Here is a 23,273-nt window from a genome sequence, read left to right on the forward strand (position 1 = left end):
GCCTGGGCAACAGAGAGAGACTCTGTCTCAAACAAACAAACAAAAAAGATCATTACTAGATCTGTATCTTGGTTGCCATTAGGGTGGGAGGATTAAAAACTCACCTTCTCCAGAGACCCTCCATCCTCCATCCTCACCTGCCAACCCGAACCCCGCCCAGTGTGACCCGGGTCTGACCTCCAGGGGCACTTACCGTCTCTAGATCAATACGTGCTTTGCAGCTTGAGTTTCACTGAGGTCGGATTACCCTGCTTCACTGCAGGGGCAACTTTAGACCCGGCCCCAGCAACGGTTTCAGGAAGGAAAAATGACACACGGTTTTCAATTTCTATTTCAAGTTTATGAGAAAACTTGACTGTAATAAACCTAAGAATGGGGTTCGCAGTGCAGGTGAAGGGCCCCTCCCCTAGATATCTGAGTGGCAGGTTCTCATGGCCGCAGGTCACAGCAAGGACACTGCTGGCTGGGTGACCGTTCCACTTTAAAGTGCAGCTCTAGGCCAAGCGCGGTGGCTCACGCCTGTAATCCCAGCACTTTGGGAGGCCAAGGTGAGCAGATCACCTAAGGTCAGGAGTTCGAGAACAGACTGGCCAACATGGCAAAACCCCGTCTCTACTAAAAATACAAAAATTAACCGGGTGTGGTGGCGGGCGCCTGTAATCCCAGCTACTCGGGAGGCTGAGATAGGAGAATTGCTTGAACCGGGAGGCGGAGGTAGCAGTGAGCCGAGATCGCGCCACTGCACTCCAGCCTGGGCGACAGAGTGAGACTCCGTCTCATAAATAAATAAATAAAGGGCAGCCCTCCCGAGATCCCATCCCCTCCTCCTGCTTTCTCTCCACGGCCCACAGAGCCATTTCACATGCTGCCTCTCGTTTTTCCCGTTTCTCTACCTAGAATGTGAGCTTCACGGTGCGGGGATTTTTGTCACCACACGCCCCAGCATGAGGACAGTACTGGGCACCGACGGGGCACATGACAAGTATCTGTTGTGAACGCATTAAAGGAACGGGGTAAAGGCAGACAGGGCGTGGGAGTCCAGCCTGTGACATGAGTACTAAGTATTTTCTCCCAACTGAACTGTGGGAGTAGAATCTGTTCAGAAAATATTTGTCAAGTATGGCTGGGTGCGGTGGCTCACACCTGTAATCCCAGCACTTTGGGGGACCAAGGCAGCCACATCAACTGAGGTCAGGAGTTTGAGACCAGCCTGGCCAACATGGCGAAACCCCATCTCTACTAAAAACACAGAAAACAAATTAGCTGGGTGTGGTGACGCACACTTGTAGTCCCAGCTACTGGGGAGGCTGAGGCAGGAGAATCATTTGAACCCAGGGGCGGAGTTGCAGTAAGCTGAGATCACGTCACTGTACTCCAGCCTGGGCAACAAAGCCAGACTCTGTCTCAAAAAAACAAAAAATAAAAAAGAAAATATTTGTCAAGTAGGACTGTCTTCTAAACTATTTTTCAGTTGAGCACAGTAGCTCACACCTATAATCCTAGCACTCTGGGAGGCCTAGGCAGGAGGATGGCTTGGCTTGAGGCCAGGGGTTGGAGCCTAAGCAACATAGCAAGACCTTGTCTCTCTAAAAAAAAAAATAAAATAGAAAGACCTCATCTCTATAAAAGTATTTTTCACTGGCTTCTGCCTCTGTATCAAAAGGCTTGTTTATAAAAGCAAAACTCTAAATGATCAAGTAAGATTTAAGAAGACCTCTTCAGATTTTAAAAACCAAAAGGCAGAAAATAGACTTTATTCCAAGACAGATTTGTAAAAGATGTTTTTAAAGGGAAAGGCAGGTCACGCTACTAAATCAAACGTTGTTCACAATTCTGGATCTCCCTCCTCCGCCTGGCACTGCAGCGGAGCCTTGGCGGATGTGCTCGGGGCCCTCGGCCCACAGGAACTTGGCCTCGATTCTCTGCCTGAGGGGCTTCTTAACTTTTCCAAGCCAGGCAGTGAGCGTGGTGGGAGGCTGGGGCTGGCGCCCACGGACAGCTCCAGATGGAATCTCAGGCCACGGTGCTTCTAGTGTCCCCCCAGCGAGCTTGCGGTGTGGCAGGCGGCCAGGAAGGGCCATGAGCAGGGTGGCTTGGATGAAAACCGAGGGCCAAGGCCAGCCTGACTCCCTCGCCTAAGGTGGGGCTCGGTCCGAGGCACATGCATGGCCTTGGCCAGACACAAACCAAGAGACTGCCATGACAGACAGAGGAGAAACCTCCCGAGCACTGTGTTCAAGCTAAGCTTTCCTAAGACAGGCTTCTCAGGCCAGATGTGACACCAGACACCGTCGCATGTTACTTGGAGAGCAGAGACGCGCGGGCCACAGCGGCCCACCAAAGGCTGCCGTCCCGTGCTGAGTCCACAGGCCTCACCTGCAGCTGGAGAGGGACCTTGCCCCGATCCTCCTGGTAGGTACCCGCTAAGGGATTCAGGACACAGCGTCACACTGCACGCAGCGTCCTCCGCCACCACTATCCAAGAACCCCGGGGGGCTGGCCACGCGCTGGCCTCTGCCAAGGAGTGCCAGTGGTTCCCGGGATGGGGCCGCCCAAGCAGGTGAGGGAGGTTTAGATGAATGACTTGGCTAGGGTCACCATGTGGTCCACGCCACATGCCACGTCCACGGGCTCCCCAGGCATCGTCACCTGAAAAATAAGATCCAGCATACCATGGGTGGGGTGGCGCACCCGGAGGAGACAGGCACTGGTGTTGGCCAACCCGGCCCTGCCTCTCGGTAGGAGACAGCTTCTCTGAGCCTCGGCTCCCTACCCTCTGGGAATGGGGGCACTTAGGGGCCTCCCCAGCAGGTCCATCAGGACAACTGCGTGTGGTCATGAGGACAAGGCCATCCCAACTCCCTCCAGTCAACGGCAGCCATCACCATTCACATCAGCCTGAGTGGCCACGCTGGGCAGGAACACGGGCCTGCGTGCATCCCTGGAACCTGCACGCCCTACAGGGGCTGCTCCCCTCTGACCCTAACACCACCAGGCTCCATGCCCCCAGGCCAGGTGTTCAGAGATTTCTCCTGGCACCCACTGCTATGGCTCACTAAGAAGCTCCAGGGGCCGGGGGCTGTAGCTCACGCCCGTAATCCCAGCACTTTGGGAGGCCAAGGCAGGCGGATCACATGAGGTCAGAAATTCGAGACCAGCCAGGCGTGGTGGCGGGCGCCTGTAATCCCAGCTACTCGGGAGGCTGAGGTGGGAGAACTGCTTGAACCCAGGAGGTGGAGGCTGCAGTGAGCCAAGATTGCACCACTGCACTCCAGCCTGGGTGACAGAGCGAGACTCCACCTCAAAAACAAGCTCCAGAAACCCTTTCTCTTGCCTTGCAGGTCCAGTCTGGGAACCAGGTCCCACTGGCCCAGAATCTCCACTCATCTTACCCGTCACCCCCAGCTCCAGTCACAGGCAGGCTGCGTCCCAAGTCACGACCACCAAGCAGGGGCAGTGGCTGTGTCTCAAAGACCCTTGACAGGAGCCCTGATCACACTGCCTGTCTGGGCTGACAACATGGCATCAGAGGACAGCCCAAGCCTCAAGGGAGCAAGAAGATGGCCTCGCTGAGACATGGAGGCTCTAGCCTGTTTGAAGGGCGCCCACTGTTCTATAGCCTCGCCATGGAAACGGACACCCTCAACAACTCCAGGTGTGCCCAGGACCATGGTCAATCCAGCTATCCAGGAAAGGGGCACTCTGCTTTCTCTTTCTTGTTTATTATGACTAGGCAGTGCATTTACATAGCTGCCAGATAAAAGGACATTCAGTGAAAAAGAAGAAAAAGCTATTAAATGACGTTTATTCCGGGCGCAGTGGCTCACACCTCTAATCCCAGCACTTTGGGAGGCCAAGGCGGACTCCACTTGAGGTCAGGAGTTCAAGACCAGCCTGGCCAACACGGTGAAACCCTATCTCTACTAAAAATACAAAAATTAGCTGGGTGTGGTGGCGCACGCCTATAACCCCAGCTACTTGGGAGGCTGGGGCAGGAGAATCACTTGAACCCGGGAGGTGGAGGTTGCAGTGAGCTGAGATCGCACCACTGCACTCCAGCCTGGGCGACAGAGCAAGACTCTGTCTCAAAAAAAAAAAAAAGTTTTTCATTACCACCCCTATCACCAGCTGCCCCAGTCCCCATCTGCCTCTGAAAACTACTTTTAACTGATTTCTTATTAACTTTCCAGAGGTTTGTTTTGTTTTTGTTTTAAGAGACAGGGTCTAGGCCAGGCGCGGTGGCTCACGCCTGTAATCCCAGCACTTTGGGAGGCCACGGCAGGTAGGAGTTTGAGACCAGCCTGGACAACATGGTGAAACCCTGTCTCTACTAAAAATGCAAAAATTAGCTGGGTGTGGTGGCAGGTGCCTGTAATCCCAGCTACTCAGGAGGCTGAAGTAGGAAAATTGCTTGAACTCAGGAGACAGAGGTTGCAGTGAGCCGAGATCACGCCATTGCACTCCAGCCTGAGAATAACAGAGCAAGACTCTGGCTCAGAAACAAAAAAGAGGCAGGGTCTCATTTTGTTGCCCAGGCTGGAGTCTAGTGGTGCAATCACTGCAGGCTTAACCTCCCAGGCTCAAGTGATTCTCCTGCCTTAGCCTCCCAAGTAGCTGTGACTACAGGCACATGCCACCATGCCTGGCTAATTTTGTTTGTTTGTACAGACCGGGGTCTCACTATGTTGCCGAGGCTGGAGTACAGAGACGCAATCATAGCTCACACTGCAATGTCGAACTCCTGGGCTCAAGCTATCCTCCCACCTCACCCTCCCAAGTAGCTAGGACTACTGGTGTGCACCACTATGCTCAGCTTATTTTTGTATTTTTTGTAGAGACAGGGTCTTGCCATGTTGCCCAGGCTGGTCTCGAACTCCTGGGCTCAAGTGATTCTCCTGTCTCAGCCTCAGCCTCCCGAAGTGCTGGGATTCCAGGTGTGATCCCCGGGCCTGGCCCTCCGAGGTTCTTTATGCAAAAGAGCAGATATGCATCTCTTCCTTTCTTTTTTTTTTTTTTTTTGAGACGGAGTCTCGCTCTGTCGCCAGGCTGGAGTGCAGTGGCGTGATCTCGGTTCACTGCAACCTCTGACTCCCTGGTTCAAGCGACTCTCCTGCCTCAGCCTCCTGAGTAGCTTGGGATTACAGGCACGCAGTACCATGCCCAGCTAATTTTTGTATTTTTCGTAGAGATGGGGTTTCACCATGTTGGCTGGGATGGTCTCGATCTCCTGACCTTGTAAGCCGCCTGCCTCAGCCTCCCAAAGCTCTGGGATTACAGGCGTGAGCCGCCGCGCCCGGCCTTCTCTTCCTTTCTTAAGTGCCGACTGCAAAGAAAGTGACCCTGCCTGGCTTGGCCCAAAGACCCCTGCCAGGATGCTGGCACTTGATCTACTGACCAGATCCGAATTCGACCACCCTCCCCTGGTGGCAGCACGCAGCCAGGTGGTATGACAGCTGGAAAGGGGATCTGTCACAGTCTGTGGAGTTTACCAAGCTTAAGAGGGAAACCACCTAATCCAGATGGCCTGGCCCTAAAAGCCGAGAGGCAGCAGGTGCCAACCCCGGAGCTTTGCGCCTACGCTGGGAGACAAGACCATTAGGGACTCCTGGCCATAGCACATGGATGCTGGAAACCAAGTCATGCTGTCCTCCCCAGCCCTGTCCCTAAACAAATGAATGTCTTTAGAAGAACCTATTACAGGAATCACTAAACAAACAAGAATGGGGCCCAGTGAATCACAAAGGCACGTCGATGCAGAAAGCCTGCGAGGCTGGCGGGAGAAGACAACAGGCTGCCTCTGCGGTGACTGGGCCCGGACCGCCTCTTAGCAACGTCCCAAGCCATTAGGGAGCACTTTATTTACCTTTCCAGGGAAAGTGCGCTTCCTCACTCATTGGCTGCACTTAAGCCCCCAGGTCGTTGCTCCCCCAGGGCTCTGGCCATTCAAGCCCAAAGCAAAGGAAGCCACGATGGTCTCTGCTGCGGGTGGCGTGGGCAGCAAGGGCCTGGCTCCTGGGAGCCCTCCCTGGGGACCAGCGGGAGGCTCCCCAAGGTTCCAGCTCCCCCTGGCGGACAATCTCACGTGGTCTCTGAACTGAGTCCAAGAGGAGACTGCCCTCAGCCATGTTTTATTTTTGTCCTAGACAAGGTTAAATGGCGTTTTTCTTCTAAGCCAATTTACACTCACAACTCCGCTGCTGAGGGAAACAGCTCCAAAAGCCAGAACCATATTTAGCCTTGGTGACTCTCTCAGCAGAATCCATTTAGGAACATCCCTATCCACAATTACAAGTTGCTAAAACAAACGCCCACCAGGTGAAAGACGGGGGTGCAGGAAGAAGGAACCCTGAGCGGTGAGTCCTTCGTGGGGACAAGAGAGCCTGGGAAAGGGAGATTGCTCCAGTGCTCAGCTCTGCAGTTCAATGGTACCAGCTTTTCTACTTTTTTTTTTAATCAATGAGATGGAGTCTTGCTCTGTCACCCAGGCTGGAGTGCAGTGGCACGATCTCGGCTCACTGCAGCCTCCACCTCCTGAGTTCAAGCAATTCTCCTGCCTCAGCCTCCTGAGTAGCTGGGATTACAGGCACGTGCCACGACACACAGCTAATTTTTGTATTTTTAGTAGAGACGGGGTTTCACCATGTTGGCCGGGCTGGTCTCAAACTCCTGACCTTGTGATCCATCCGCCTGGTACTCCCAAAGTTCTGGGATTACAGGCGTGAGCCACCACGCCTGGCCGCTTTTGTATTTTTAAATTTTTGTTTAGAGACAAGGTCTTGCTCTGTTGCCCCGGCTGGAGTGCAGTGGTGTGATCATAGCTCACCGCAGCTTCTAACTCCTGGGCTCAAGTGATCCTCCTGCCTCAGCCTCCCAGGGAGCTGGGATTACAGGCACACGCCACTGCACCTGGGTCATTTGTTTTTTGTAGAGATGGAGTCTCACTATGTTGCCCAGGCTGGTCTCGAACTCCTGGCCTCAAGCAATCCTTTCGTGTTAGCCTCTCAAAACGCTGGGATTATAGGCGTGAGCTACCATGCCTGGCCTGTGCCCAGCTTTTAACCTGTACTCCTCTCCTGCATTGTTAGAACCACCTAGGTGGGTACATACACAGATGAATAAATAAAATAATTTTTTTTTTTTTTTTTGGAGACAAAGTCTCACTCTGTTGCCCAGACTGGAGTGCAGTGGCACAATCTCAGCTCACTGCAACCTCGGCCTCCTAGGTTCAAGTGATTCTCCTGCTCAGACTTCTGAGTAGCTGGGATTATAAGCGTGCACCCCCACGCCTGGCTAATTTTTGTATTTTTAGTAGAGACGGGGTTTCACCATGTTGGTCAGGCTGGTATCGAACTCCTGACCTCATGATCTGCCCGCCTTGGCCTCCCAAAGTGCTGGGATTATAAAGATGAGCCATAGTGCTTGGCCAATAATTTAAAAAAAAAAAAAAAAAAAGAACCACCGGCCAGGAGCAGTGGCTCACACCTGTAATCCCAGCATTTTGGGAGGCCGAGGCAGGTGAAGAGTTCGAGACCAGCCTGGGCAACATGGTGAAACCCCATCTCTACTAAAAATACAAAAATTAGCCAGGCATGGTGGCACATACCTGTAATCCCAGTTACTGGGGAGGCTGAGGCAAGAGAATCGCTTGAACCCGGGAGGCAGAGGTTGCAGTGAGCCGAGACTGTGCCACTGTACTCCAACCTGGGTGACAGAGCAGGACATCGTCTCAAAAAAAAAAAAAAAAGAAACACCACCTAAGACCCAGGGCCACGGAAGCAGTCACATAAGCGAGGCTGGAAGGCAGCGAGCTCCCCAGCTTGTATCTCCAGACACCCCCAGTCCTGACCTGCGGGGCCCAGGAGGAGTGGAAGCACCGTCAACAGGCAGAGTCGCAAGTTCAAATTATACCCAACCTGCTCAGGGGCCGTGAGACCTGGGGCAAGCCCCTTCGCTCCTGACATCGGTGTCCCCGTGTGCGCACTGTGGAGGGAGCAACCCCACCCTCAAGGTGTCTGGAGGATGAGAGAGAATGGATGTCACATGCCCAGCATGCTGCCCATGCCCTGCCCTCCCCGAAGCCAGGCTGGAATGTTTGTCCGTGGAAAGCCAGGGTGCTCCCTGGGGGATGAGGGGTGAAGGCAACTCCACACCCCCTCGCTGCCTGCTGTAGGTCTGCAGCACTCCCCCTCAGGTCGGAGGGTCTTGGAAGGCCAGACAACACCTGGTCGAATGTTCCATGCCACTGCGTGCTGCCTTCTCTCCACACCAGCTACAGGCTCACCCAGGGAGGTGGGTGACCATGGAAAGACCATCATCTTAAAAGTCAGATGTAACTGAGTCCAAATCCTGGCTCTGACTCCGACTTAGATGTGTGACCCTGGGGAAACCACTGAACCTCTCTGAGGAATAAGTCTCAACATGTAGCAAAAAAACATGTCCTGGAAAGTTTCTGGAGGCAGAGGTTTGCATCAGGTGGCTCAGATGTCACCTCCCGGGCCTACATACTCAGAAAAGGCCAAATTCTGCGAGTCTAAGAATAACTAGTTGGTACCAGTGTACGAGCTACAAGTAAAGTTTTACTCTTTTTTTCTCTTCTTCTCTGGAATACTTTTTAAATGATCTAATATATCCCCTACGGAAGATTAATTTGAACATAGTTGTTTTAAAGAATAAAGATCACCCAAGCTGGTGACTCACCCCTGTAATTCCAACATTTTGTGAGGCCAAGGTGGGAAGAGCACTTGAGGCCAGAAGTTTGAGACCAGCCTGGGCAACGTAGCAAGACCTCATCTCTTGAATAAATAAAACAAATAAATATAAATAATAAAATAAGCTGGGTGTGGTGGCACATGCCTGTAATCTCAGCTATTCCGGAGGCTGAAGCAAGAGGATCACTTGAGCCCAGGAGGTTGAGATCAACACATAAGACCCCATCTCTTAAAAAAAAAGAAAAAAAAATATTTGGGTGTGGTGGCACATGCCTGTCATCCCATCCCACATCTCAGTTACTCAGGGGGCTGAGGCAGGAGGATAGCTTGAGCCTGGGAGTTTGAGGCTGCAGTGGGTGTGATCACACCATATTCCAGCCTGGGCAACAAAGCAAGACCCTGTTTCAAAAAAAAAAAAAAAAATCCTGGGCAACACGGCAAGACCCCATCTCTACAAAAAATACAAAAATTAGCAAGGTGTGGTTGTGCGAGCCTGTAATCCCAGCTACTCGGGAGGCTGAGATGGGAGGATCACTTGAACCTGGGAGACAGAGGCTGCAGTGAGCCGAGATCCTGTCACCACACTCCAGCATGGGTGACAGAGCAAGACCTGTCTAAAAGAACAAACAAAACAAAGAAAAGAAAAATCACTTGTAATTTTTTTTTTTTAAGTGAGACATCAGAAGGGACTGGACCCTCCCACCCCCAATCCAAAGAGGACAGGGGTCGAGGCCACTCTCTGCACAAATGCTTAGGGGCTCCCTGAATGTGAAAGAGGAAGGACAATGATTTGGTGCCAAATGCCGCTGTCACGGGGACAGGCTGGGGTGCTCTTTTCCCAATAGCACAAATGTGTTTAAAAAGCAAATGATAGCCAGGCATTGTGGCACGCACCTGTAATCCCAGCTACCAGGGAGGCTGAGGCAGGAGAATCACTTGAACCCGGAAGGTGAAGGTTTCAGTGAGCTGATATCATGCCACCTCACTCAAGCCTGGGCAACAGAGCAAGACTCCATCTCAAAAAAAATAAATAAATAAATAAAAATAAAAATAAAAAGCAAATGACCAGAAGGACATTTGGTGCGTGGAGAGCCAGGGCAAGTGACCCAGATGGAATGTCAAGGGGATCGGGCTCTGGCCACTCCCTGCCCGCACAGGGACCAGCGCTTTGCACATGCCCTTATGGCAGGGGCAATGTGACCTGAGTCAAATCTCAGGCTGATCACTCTGGTTTGAAGGAAATGAGGGCGGGGGGCAGACCCTCGTCAGCGTTCTTTCACCCAAAACCCGGCTGCTTTAACTGTTTCCCAAGTTCCCCCCTCAGAAGGAAGTCCTTTTCAAAAGGAAGGGCAAAGTGAGAGAAGAGAGGAGTCAGTGAGGAAAGCAAGTGGGCATGTAGATGACTGATGCTCACATTATCTGAGCTGCGTCCACTGCCCGACTCTCCATTCCTCACACCGGTGGTTTCTAGGCTCAGGAGAAAGCCTGCAAGCCCCACTACCTTGGGAACAACTCCATTATACAAACACTTTTCCAACAAGGCTAAAGTCGGCTGGGAGTGATGGCTCATGCCTATAATCCCAAGGCAGATTGCTTGAGGCCAGAAGTTTGAGACCAGCCTGGGCAACATAGTGAGACCTCCATCTCTACTAAAAATAAAAAAATTTGCCAGGTGTGGTGGTGTATGCCTGTGGTCCCAGCTATTCAGGAGGCTGAGGTGGGAGGATCACCTGAGCCCAGGAAGGTCAAGGCTGCAGTGAGCTGTGATCACATCACTGCAATCCAACCTGAGCGATAAGAGTGAGACCCTGTCTCATAAAAAGCAAAAACAAAAAAACAAAGTTAAAGTCTCCATTTCAACTTGCTTTCTCAGAGCCTCCACCAATGGTCTTGGAAAAAAAAAATATATATATATATATATTTAATATATATAAATGTATAATATATGTATTATATATTTATATATATATGTGTGTATATATATATGTACACATTTCTTTTGCAAGTCCTTTGTTTTTTCTGAGACAGAGTCTCCCTCTGTCGCCCAGGCTGGAGTGCAGCGGCGTCTGATCTCGGCCCACTGCAACCTCGGCCTCCCGGGTTCAAGCGATTCTCCAGCCTCAGCCTCCTGAGTAGCTGGGATTACAGGTGTCCGCCACCATGCCTGGCTAATTTTTGTATTTTTAGTAGAGATGGGGTTTCACCATGTTGGTCAGGCTGGTCTCGAACTCCTGACCTTGTGATCTGCCCGCCTCAGCCTCCCCAAGTGCTGGGATTACAGGCGTGAGCCACCATACCAGGTGCAAGTCCTTTTTAAGAACGCTTTTCACAATTTCAAAACAAATTAAAATCCAACCTTCTGATAAAGTACACACATATGCACACTGCACACACATGCATGTACTCACAGACACACACACACACACACACATGCACGCATGCACACGAGTCTCTATGCAGAGACGATCTCTGGAAAGGAACATAAAGAAACCAGGACCAGTGGCTGCCTCTGGAACAAAAACTGGGTGGTGGGAGACTTATTTTCCATAATACATTTTTTTGTACCATGAACGTATGTTTCATGTTCAAAAAACCCCAAAAACCTCCATTTTTAGAACGCCTTAAAGAACTGACTTAGTAAACAACACTAAGGTAAACTACAATTTTAGAATGAGCCTCTCTTCCCCTGTAATTCTGGAACGAGCCTTTTTGTCTAATTGCATACTACCGCCCCTAAGGAAGCGACTTTATTTTTTCACTTCATGGCTGCGGTTGGGCCTTCTAAATATTAAACATCCTGCTTTCTTTTAAATTCATTGTGAAGCATTCCCCCACATGGGCTTCTGTAAACATCTCCTAGCGTGCCGACTTCATCAAATATCTCCCCCTCTCTGGAGCCTCATGGCACCCTACCAGAGCCTTTGCACCATCGTGCCTCTGTTTCCCCAATCCACCCCAAGGATGGCCTCTGACAGGGCTTCTTATAGGACTGGATGCTTGAGTGGGCTGCTCCCTCCAACCTCCCAGTCAGTGGGCCGGGATGGGTTGACCCAGCTCCTGCACCCCGAGAGCCTGGTGTCACTCCCCCGCCCATCACACCATGCAGATGCCCCACGGGTATCTCATGGGTGTCACCACAGAGTGTGCTATGACATAGCATGCCACGCTGCAGGAGTGCAGCCAGGACCCAGAATGGGGAGCAGGTCCCGTGGCCCTTGTCCTGGCCCATCTGCACGCAAGGTGTCTGCAGTGACGTCAGGTGACTCTACTCTTAGCACCCATTCTCAAGATCGCCCCGGCCAGCCTTACCCTCCATGGAAAATACTGGTCCTCCAGGCGACCGATTCCCAGGCACCCTCGGATGTTCTTGCCCCATACAAACAGCTCTCCTTTGTCTGCAAAGGGAGGAAAAGAGGGGTTGGTTGGGACTGTGTGAAGAACAAGTCTCCAAGGAGAGGATGGGTCATGAGAACAGGCTTTCTAGAACCAGATACCTACAGAACCCACTGTTCAGCTTTTACCAGGCGTTCATGCTTTCTTTGAAGGCAAAAGTAAGGGTCTGAGATGCTGTCCCCATATCGAAAACAGGTCCACGGCCAGGACTTCTGCTGTATCCACCCACGTGGGAGATGAGCACTCAAATGAAGATGGGGGCAGGGGGTGGTGCACGGGGCTAGGGGTGGTACATGGAGCTGGGGTCTGGGGGTGGTGCACGGGGCTGGGGGTGGTGCATGGAGCTGGGGTCTGGGGGTGGTGTACAGGGCTGGGGGTGGTACATGGAGCTGGGGTCTGGGGGTGGTGCATGGGGCTGGAGGTCACTGGTGCACACGGCCCACTCTGCTCACCCCTTGTGCCCCGCCCACAATCGTGTGCCACCAAACTCTGCCCTCCACAAATCCTGGCGACACCCTGGGCTTCCTGATTTGACAGTGAAAAGTAGGACAATTTGTCATTCCTGGATTGACTGTCCATATCTTGGGAGCATTCAGCCACAGGGCATCTAATGACCAAGTGCTGGACCCTACTTGCGCTGGGTCTAGGTCTTGTTCCAGGAGCTGGGGACAGGCCGGAGATGAAACAGACAGACGATTTTAATATATGTTTACAAACTGTAAAAACTGTCATGAAGAAAAAGTACAAGATGCTGTTTAAGAGGTCAACCCAGGAGATGGCCTCTCCTAGCCTGGCCTTCAGGTGGGACTCTGTCTGCACCAGCTGGGGCACTCCTGGGCCCATGTCACCACCAGCTGTCAGACAAAAGGCTTGGGTCATGGGAGGCAGAGGAAGTGACATGGAAAAGCCAGGACTACAAGACCTGGGGCTGATGAAGTACGGAATAATTACAAGCTGTCTTGGCCTCCCGATCTGAGCATACCCCTTGTCCTCCACACTCAGACCTTAGATAGTTTTTGTGTGTGTGTTTTTGTTTGCTTTTGAGACAGGGTCTCACTCTGTTGCCCAGGCTGCGAAACAGTGGCACAAACACAGCTCACTGCAGCCTTGAACTCTCAAACTCAAGCAATCCTTCCACCTCAGCCTCCAGAGTAGCTGAGACTACAGGCGCATACCACCACACCCAACTAATTTCTGTATTTTTTATAGAAAAGGGATCTCACTATGTTGCCCAGGCTAGTCTTGAACTCCTGGGCTTGAGGGATCCTCCCATCCTGGCCTCCCAAAGTGCTGGGATTACAAGCATGAGCCAATGCGCCCAGCTAGACCTTAGGTGTTTAACAGAACAATTCGGCCTGGCTCCCCAAAATGCTAGCAGACCACAGGATAAACCAACCAACTCTTAATTCCCAGATGGCTATCTGTAAATGCCAGGCACACAGGCAGGAAGACAGCCACGCTCTGTCTACCAACAGGCAGTAACTCACCCTTAGAAGGAGGCCTGTTGAGTCTTGGGGAGAAATCCAGAAAGGAATTTCATTTCACTGTGACCTGAAATGGCTACATGGCATGAGGGCAAATAGAAAAGCCTCTGCTCTAGTCAAATGCTTCACACAGATTTCTAAACACCTGTCTCTGCCCATAGTTTAGGCCTTAAGAACTTTCTGGAAAGTAGATATTTGTTTCCCCCAAAATTAGTCCATACAACTCTTATTTATCAAATCAAAATAGCTTTAAGAATTCATGACACCGAATTAGCCGGGCATGGTGGTGCGTGCCTGTAATCCCAGCTACTCGGGAGGCTGAGGCAGGAGAATCGTTTGAACTCGGAAGGCGGAGGTTGTGGTGAGCCAAGATCGCGCCATTGCACTCCAGCCTGGGCAACAAGAGTGAGACTCCAACTGAAAAAAAAGAATTCATGAGACCTACACTCAGCTGCAAATGCAAGCGGCCGCTCTGGCTGGGCAGTGGCCAGGAATTCTCTGGCTTAGCCATGACCACTGCCACTTCAGTGCTTCAACCTAGAGCCAGATAAAACTCCAGCCGGCAGCCATAACAACCCAGGCCTGCCTGTTTGACAGCCTCTGAAGCCTGGAATTCAGACAATAAGTGAATAGCAGTTAGGACCCTAGTACAGAGGGTGGGCATCTGGGACAGGCCCCACGTGGGAATGAAGCCAGAGAACTCCACCAAAGATGGTATCAACTGACAGTCCCGGCCCAGATGTTTAAAAAGAAAACAATTACTTGCCATGAGATGAAAAGATTCTTTTAATTGCAAGGAAATAACTAATTTACTTGGGAATCACAGAATGAAATTAATTCAGGACAGTTTTACTATTCGAGTCACCTAAAGAGCAGCAAATTGAACCCACGGTAACTGTGGTGGAGTAAGAGATGTAACCAAGAAAAGGACACATTCCTTACCCTTACCCTGCAGCGTAAGTGGATATTCTGTGGCTTTGTAATCTGGCAGGCCTTCGGGAAAAACCTCCATTTCACTCTCCCCTTTCATCATTCTGTGCCCCGGCACTTTGGAGAAATCGGTAGATTTACCTCCGTGAAACCACGGGACAGTCTGACAAATCGGCCTTTTGCCATCCCATATCCTGGGTCAGGTCAGGGTCTGGGCTCAGCTGGGGAATGGGATTAAGCCCCACACATTCACTTCCTAATCACCCACCCGTGGATCCGCCAAGCCTCTGCTGGTTTCCTCCGGCACCACCCCTTCCTACCACCGATGGGTGCTCTCTTGAGAAAATGCATGTTCACGTTAGCCTACCCACAAACCAAACAAACCAAAATTAAAACTCCAGTGGGGGAAAACAAGACACATTATAGAACCTCGAGGCAAACCACTTCTGGCTTAGCCCTCGCTTGAGTTATCAGTACAAAGGCGCCGTTCTGTTGGATGGGTGGAACCTGAGAGCTGCCTGCAGTCTGGGGTTGAACTGGAGAGAGAACCTCTGCCGGGCTCACACCGGGGCCGTCGGGCTTAGTAACTTACTGGTCAGTGCAGCAAAGTGGCTGAGTCCACATCGGATGCGGGAAACCTGGATTTCTGGGTTGAACCTCGTCAAGCCAAAGAGAGTGGGTGGAATCATTTCAGGGACGGCACTTTCCACTAGGTTTGGACCTTTCCCAAGAATTCCATAGCCCCAGACAAAAACATGTCCTTCTCCTACATTACAGTAAAAACAAGGGTCAGTAAGTCCATCCAAGTAAGAACCCTCCCTCACCAGAAACTCAAACTACACCACCAAGGTTTAAGACATCCACAAGGTTTGTTTTTTTTTTTTTCCTCCTTGCTTGGCAAGAATATGCAGACAGAGATTTAGAATAATTCTCTCTCCCCTGCTTAAATTCTTGCTGGGGGAGTCTGTCTCGCCAGCTCTCCTGGCTCAGAACACAAACTTCCCACATCTTGAGGGTTAGTAACCTGGAGGGGACGAGTGCATAAATCAGCCAGAAAACCCATACGAATACCAGAGAATTGGAGGATGTTTTCTCCCCCTAATGACAGCTCTGTGTTTCACACTGATCAGAAGGCCAAACACATCAACAATGTCTGGCCAGATTCTTAAAACTCTTAGAAATGATGTTTTGGTTATAGAAAGTTTAATATTCATCAGTGGTGCCAGACATTTCAACGTTATCCAAAGCTGAAGGCTGTTCTCCCATCTGCCTTTGATTTTTTGGCGGGAGAAGGCAGAGCTGGAGTCTCTCTGGCCCAGGCTAAGGGAGGGGAATTAAGTAGTTCACTCTCCACTCCAGAGGTTTGCTCTAGGATGACTCAGCTCTGCGGCCATGTGTCTACAGATAAATCGCAGGCTATTCACTTTTTGTTAAGAACTTCATTCACACCCTGTAATGACTGAGCTCAATCCAATGCCATCTTCTCATGGCCATAGTCCCTTCCTTTTTTGAAACAGGGTCTCGCTCTGTCACCCAGTGCAGTGGCATGATCATAGCTCACTGCAGCTCGAACTCCTAGGCTCAAAGGACCTTTCTGCCTCAGCCTCCTGAGTAGCTGGGACTACAGGCGTGCACCACCATGCCCAGCTAATTTTTCATTTTTTCTTTTTCTATTGAGACAGAGTCTCGCTCTGTCACCCAGGCTGGAGTGCAGTGGCGCGATCTCGGCTCACTGCAACCTCTTCCTCCTGGGTTCAAGCGATCCTCCCACCTTAGCCTTCCAAGTAGCTAGGATTACAAGCATGCACCACCATGTCTGGCTAATTTTTCTATTTTTATTAGAGACAGGGTTTCACCATGTTGGCCAGGCTGGTCTTGAACTCCCGCCCACCTTGGCCTCCCAAAGTGCTGAGATTACGGTGTGAGCCACCACACCCAGGCTTCCAGCTAATTTCTCCATTTTTTGGTAGAGATGGGGTCTCGTTATGTTGCCCAGGCTGGTCTGGAACTCCTGGCCTTAAGCGATCCTCCTGCATCAGTTCCCCGAAGTGCTGGGATTACAGATGTCAGCCACCGTGCCCAGCCATGTTACCCTCCTAAGGCTAAGATCTACAGCCTGCAAATCCAATGGACACTGACCACTCCCTATGCAATCTACCTACAGCTTCCCAGTGAGCCACCGGAAAGAAGGTCTCACCATTTAACACTGCACAGCCCGTGCCACCACACGCAGCCTGTCGCACCTTCCCCACTCCTGAGAAGTGTAAGCACCGGGGCACATTCACCTAAACCAAAGAAAAGAGCCACACTGTTAGGAAAGCAAGTCAGTAAGGACCGGGAAGTGCTCTGGTCATAGGTACAGAGTAGCTGAGTCCCAGTTCATTCATTCACTCCACAGATACTTCCTGAACATTGCATGCCAAGCATCATACTAGGTGCTAGGGTAGAATGGGAAGCAAAAGAGACTCAGTTTCCACCCTCAGAGGGTTCTTTCTAGTCTAGTGGAAGAGGCAGATGTCAACCAAAATTAACATAAAATGACATTTGTGGCCAGGTGTGGTGGCTCACGCCTATAATCCTAGCAGTTTGGGAGGCGGAGGCAGGCGGATCACTTGAGGTCAGGAGTTTAAGACCAACTTGGCCAACACGGTGAAACCCTGTCTCTACTGAAAATACAAAAATTAGCTGGGCATGGTGGCAAGTGCCTGTAGTCCCAGCTACTCGGGGGGCTGACCCAGGAGAATCGCTTGTACCCAGGAGGTGGAGGTTACAGTGAGCCGTGTTCACACCACTGCACTCCATCCTGGGTGACAGAGCAAGATCCTATCTCAAAACAAATAAATAAATAAAGTGTATTGTTTTAATCCACTAAGTATTGGGGCCATTTGTTATGTGGCAATAGATAACAATGGCATGCCACTGGATCTGTCCCCCACAGGAAGGCCACGGGTGACATTTCTTTCAGGCCTTGGTATCAGGGAGAGCCGTACTTCTCCCCAACACCTTATCTGCTGTTTATCTTATGGAAACAATGAATCATTTAAATGAACATGTTTCTTCTTTGCTTTGCCTACTAGGAAGCTCATAGCCAAATTTACAACCACTTCTAGCTACTGTACCAGACCACAGAGGAGGCTTTTTAAAATCTTATTAGCTGACCTTTACTTTCCCTTTGTGCAGATTTCTCTATCTATTAATATATATTTAAAACCCTGCTGGGCCGGGTGTGGTGGCTCACGCCTGTAATCCCAGCATTTTAGGAAGCCAAGGTGGGCAGATCACTAGGTCAGGAGATGGAGACCATCCTGGCTAACACGGTGAAACCTCGTCTCTACTAAAAATACAAAAAATTAGCCGGGCGCAGTGGCGGGTGCTTGTAGTCCCAGCTACTTGGGAGGCTGAGGCAGGAGAATGGCATGAACCTGGGAGGTGGAGCTTGTAGTGAGCCAAGATCACGCCACTGCACTCCAGCCTGGGCGACAGAGCGAGACTCCATCTCAAAAAAACCCTGCTGCATGTTGTCAGAAATTTGATTATATTAAGGAATGTAATATGTTTATTTATTAGAGATGGGATCTCACTATGTTGCCGAGGCTGGAGTGCACCAGCTATTCACAAGTATGATCACAACACACTGCAGCCTCAAACTGCAGCACCGCACCAGCCAGGTACAGCAGTGGTCGTGCCTATAATCCCAGCAGTTTGGGAGGCTGAGGTGGGAAGATCGCTTGAGCACAGGAGTTTGAAAGCAGGCTGGGCAAAAAAGCGAGACCCTGTCTCTACAACAAAAATTTTTTTTATTTTTTGAGACAGAGTCTCGCTCTGTCGCCCAGGCTGGAGTGCAGTGGCACAATCTCGGCTCACTGCAAGCTCTGCCTCCCAGGTTCACGTCATTCTCCTGCCTCAGCCTCCCCAGCAGCTGGGACTACAGGTGCACACCACCATGCCTGGCTAACTGTTTTATAACAAAATTTTTTTAAAAATTAGCTGGGCATGATGGTGTGCACCTATAGTCCAAGTTACTAGGGAGGTTGAGGCGGGAAGATTGCTTGAGCCAGGAGTTCGAGGCTGCAGCGAGCTATGATAGCACTCCAGCCTGGACAACAAAGTGACACCTTATGTCAAAAAAAAAAAAAAAAAAAACCAAAGCCAACAAACAAATAAACAAAAAACTAGCCATTAGCAGTATGGGGTTTTTTGGAGGAGTGACTAAAATGTTCTGAAATTAGATAGTAGTAACAGTTGCATAGCCTTGTGAATATGTTAATACTAAAATCCACTAAATTGTAAACTTTAAAATGGTGAATTATGGTATGTGAATCATATCTCTATTTTTTGAATTGGCCATTGGTTGGTAATTGTGGAACATGAGTGATGGGAAGAAAGAGATTAGTTATACGATTGATATGGTTTAGATCTCTGTCCGCACCCAAATCTCACGCTGAAATGTAAACCCCAGTGCTGGAGGTGAGGCCTGGTGGGAGGTGACTGGATCATGGGGGTGGTTTCTCATGGTTTAACATCACCCTTTTTGGTCCTCCTGAGATCTGGTCACTTAAAAGTGTGTGGTGGCTGCCCTGCCTATGAAATAGTCATTCTTTATTCCTTTACTTGCTCTTTTTTTTTTTTTTTGAGATAAAGTCTCGCTCTCATCCCCCAGGCTGGAGTACAATGGTGCAATCTCGGCTCACTGCAACCTCCACCTCCCAGGTTCAAGTGATTCTCCTGCCTCAGCCTCCCGAGTACATGGGATTACAGGTGCCCGCCACCACGCCCAGCGAATTTTTGCATTTTTTTTTTTAGTAGAGACGGGGTTTCACCATGTTGGCCAGGCTGGTCTTGAACTCCTGACCTCAGGTGATCCACCCGCCTTGGCCTCCCAAAGTGCTGGGAGCCACTGGGCCCAGCCTATTTGCTCTTTTTTTTTTTTTTTGAGGCAGAGTCTTGCTCTGTCACCCAGGCTGGAATGTGGTGGCACGATGTCGGCTCACTGCAATCTGCAAGCGATTCAATTCTCATGCCTCAGCCTCCCCAGTACCTGGGATTACAGGCATGCACCACCATACCTGGCTAATTTTTGTATTTTTTTGGTAGAGATGGGGTTTTGCCATGTTGCCCAGGCTGGTCTTGAACTCCTGACCTCAATTGATCTGCCCATCTCGGCCTTCCAAAGTGCTGGGATTACAGGTGTGAGCCACCACACCCAGCTCCTTAACACTTAGTTTCCAAACCTCCCAGCACCACATCGTCGGTGACTGCATACCTGTGTGGAGTCAGTGACAGAGGCCAGCTGCAGGTACTCCGAGTTTCCCCAACCAAAGAGTCCTCCGTCGGCGGACACGGCCAGGCAGCAATCACCGTAGGTGGCAACTTGGATAATGTTCACTCCCGCCAGGTCTCCACCTAGCTTGGTGGGCGAGCTGGTGACATTGTAGTGACCCAGACCTAACACAGTGGAAAATACGGATTTTTAATTATTCGCTCTTTTAACAAACACATACACAGACTTACTATATACCAAGTGCAGTTTTAAGCACTTAACAAGTATCAGCTCAGAAATCCTAATCTGGGGCTAGGCGCTGTCCCAACACTTTGAGAGGCTGAGACAGGCAGATCACTTGAGGTCAGGAGTTTGAGATCAGCCTGGTCAACATGGCAAAACCCTGTCTCTACCAAAAAAAAAAAAATTACAAAAATTATCAGGGCATAATGGTACATGCCTGTAATCTCAGCTACTCAGGAGGCTGAGGCACAAGAATCGCTTGAACCTGGGAGGCTGAGGTTCCAGTTAAGCCGAGATCACACCACTGCACTCCAGCCTTGGCAAGAGTGAGACAAGAAAGAAAGAAAGAAAAGAAAGGAAAGAGGGAAGGAAGGAAGGAAGGAAGGAAGGAAGGAAGGAAGGAAGGAAGGAAGGAAGGAAGGAAAGAAAGAAAAGAAACCCTGATCTGCTTATTTGCATGCTTATACAACTTTTTTTTTGTTTTTGTTTTTGTTTTGAGATGGAGTCTCACTCTGTTGTTCTGGCTGCAGTGCAGTGGCACGATCTCGGCTCACTGCAATCTCCACCTCCTAGGTTCAAGCAATTCTTTAATTCTTGTGCCAAAGCCTCCCAAGTAGCTGAGATTACAGGCACGCACCACCAGACCTGGCTAATTTTTGTATTTTTCATAGAGATGTGGTTTCGTCATGTTGGCGAGGCTAGCCTCAAACCCCTGACCTCAGGTGATCCACCCGCCTCAGCTTCCCAAAGTGCTGGGATTATAGGCGTGAGCCACTGCACTTGGTCTAAAATTTTTTTTAAATTGAAATAGAGACAGCATCTCACTATGTTGCCCAGGCTGGTATTGAACTCCTCAGCTCAAGCAATCCTCCTGCCTCAGCCTCCCAAAGTGCTTAGATTACAGGTGTGAGCCACCTGCCTGATCACAACAAGCATTTTCTAATGCACTAGTGGTCTTGCTAAAAATAAAGAAAATCTCTAAGAGCCCATGCCATCCCCAACACCACTCCCAAAAAACAGGGAACTTAAAATGGCATGGTTAACAGTAAGCAGAAAGGCCGGGCGCAGTGGGTTCACGCCATTCTCCCGCCTCAGCCTCCCAAGTAGCTGGGACTACAGGCACCTGCCACCATGCCCAGCTAACTTTTTTTTGTATTTTTTAGTAGAGACGGGGTTTCACCGTGTCATCCAGGATGGTCTCGATCTCCTGACCTCGTGATCCACCTGCTTAGGCCTCCCAAAGCGCTGGGATTAGAGGTGTGAGCCACCGTGCCCGGCCCAGATCTTTTTACTGTCTCCATAGTTTGTCTTTTTCAGAATGCCATATAGCTAGAATCCTATAATATGTAGCCTTTTCAGATAGGCTTCTTTTAATCAGTGTCATGCATTTAAGTTTCTTCCATGCCTTTCCATAGCTTGGCAGCTTATTGCTTTTTAGTGCTAAATAACAAACATTACATTGTCTGGATGCGCCACGGTTGATCCATTCACCTGCTGAGGAACAGGCCCCTTTGATGACCCTGGTTGAAGGCAAGAGTCTACAGCTCAGTGCTCTGCCTTGGGCTGCTGCCCAGGGGTTACCCCCATGGCAAGTGCCAATAATGACATTTGCCTTTGGGCAGGTCCTGTCTGTCCTTTTCTCTGCTGTTTGTGCTTGTTTGTTTGTTTTTGAGACGGAGTCTTGCTCTGTTGTCCAGGCTGGAGTGCAATGGCGTGATCTTGGCTCACTGCAACCTCTACCTCCCGGGTTCAAGTGATTTTCCTGCCTCAGCCTCCCTAGTAGCTGGGATTACAGCCGGCGCCACCACACCCAGCTAATTTTTGCATTTTTAGTAGAGACGGGGTTTCACCATGGTGGCCAGGCTGGTCTCAAACTCCTGACCTCAAGTGATCCACCCACCTTGGCCTCTCAAAGTGCTGGGATTACAGGTGTGAGCCACTGCACCCAGCCTTCTCTCAGTTCATTTCTATGGGAGCCAGGGCTGAGGGGAATGGAAGGGATGCAAAAAAATAGTATTACAGGAGGGCACAGTGGCTCCCGCCTGGAATCCCAGCCCACCAAGAGGCCACAGCAGGCAGACTGCTTAAGGTCAGGAGTTCAAGACCAGCCTGGGCAACATGGCGAAACCCTGTTGCTACAAAAAATTAGCTGGGCTTGGTGGCTCACGCCTGTTGTCCCAGCTACTCTGGAGACCATGGTGGGAGGATCACCTGAGCCTGGGAGTTTGAGACTGCAGTGAGATGTGATCGTGCCACTGCACTCCAGCTTGGGCGATGGAGCCAAGAATACTGTTCCTCAGAAAGTGATAAGAGGTAAAAGCTGAATTAAGGAAGAAGGGTTCTAGCCCATAAATGCCCTACAGCTCACAGCTCCACATGTCACGGGCTGAGAACTTTCACGACCCCAGTGCATGAAAAGAACTCTACCTGTTTGCCCATCAGCGCCCCATCCACAAGAATAGACTTCTCCTTTATCCGTCAGGAACAGACTATGATCCTGACCACAGGCGACCTAGCAGACAAACAGAGGTAAGGGGGATGAGAAGAAATACTTAGAACCCTGGTGTCCTCATCCAAAGAAGGACCAGCGCCATCGCCTGCAGCTCCTGGGCACCTGGAGCATGGTCCAGGCAGACTGCTCCAAGCTCATCTTACTCCTTCTCAATCCACCAGTCTCCCACTGCATTGAAACTGCTCTTGTTAAAGTAAAATGCAGATCTCCAAAGGGGGAAATCCAAGAGCTCTGCCGTCCATCCCACGCCATCTCCAAAGAACCACCCCTCCTCCATAACCCCTCTCCTCCCAGCCCTCTCTTCTACTTTCACAACTTCCAGCCTTGCTCACGCACTCAGCCTCTACTTCAGACCCTTTGCTGTTGGGATCTCTCTCCAGGGTCTGTCTCCTGCCCTCCTCTCTCCTCACTCCTCATGCTACCCTGGGAGATGGCAGCCATTCCCAATGCTTAACTGTGGCCTCTGCACTGTGATCTCCGGTCTCAACAACTCTCCTCAGTTCCAGACTCATTTTTCTAACTGCCCAATGAAAAGCACCATCTATTGAATAATTTTTACACCAGGCACTGTGCTAAGTCAATAACCAAAACCACCTAGTAAGAAACTGAATCTCAGCTGGGCACAGTGACTCACTCCTATAATCCCAGCACTTTGGGAGGCCAAGGCAGGCAGATCACTTGAGGTCAGGAGTTCAAGACCAGCCTGGCCAACATGGTGAAACCCCATCTCTACTAAAAATACA

At 50.4% G+C, this 23,273-nt stretch overlaps 1 protein-coding gene across 2 annotated transcripts in view; it reads right to left on the reverse strand.

Moving 5' to 3' along the window:
* Positions 1–1,717: 1,717 nt before the first annotated feature.
* The window catches only part of RCC1L (RCC1 like), a 33,703-nt gene continuing 12,147 nt past the window's right edge, over positions 1,718–23,273 (reverse strand). Inside the window, exons 6-11 of one of the 2 annotated variants that reach the window (XM_030797495.1) lie at positions 22,446–22,530; positions 19,779–19,960; positions 16,713–16,800; positions 15,108–15,281; positions 12,018–12,103; positions 1,718–2,649 (exon numbers count right to left, since the gene is read on the reverse strand). In XM_030797495.1, the coding sequence (XP_030653355.1) occupies positions 2,572–2,649; positions 12,018–12,103; positions 15,108–15,281; positions 16,713–16,800; positions 19,779–19,960; positions 22,446–22,530 (693 nt within the window). In that variant the 3' untranslated portion in view covers positions 1,718–2,571. The remainder of the gene's footprint in view (positions 2,650–12,017; positions 12,104–15,107; positions 15,282–16,712; positions 16,801–19,778; positions 19,961–22,445; positions 22,531–23,273) is intronic. The other variant, XM_030797496.1, reaches the window with a different exon arrangement.

This window comes from Nomascus leucogenys, chromosome 17, assembly GCF_006542625.1.
Source record: "Nomascus leucogenys isolate Asia chromosome 17, Asia_NLE_v1, whole genome shotgun sequence".
Taxonomy (NCBI): domain Eukaryota; kingdom Metazoa; phylum Chordata; class Mammalia; order Primates; family Hylobatidae; genus Nomascus; species Nomascus leucogenys.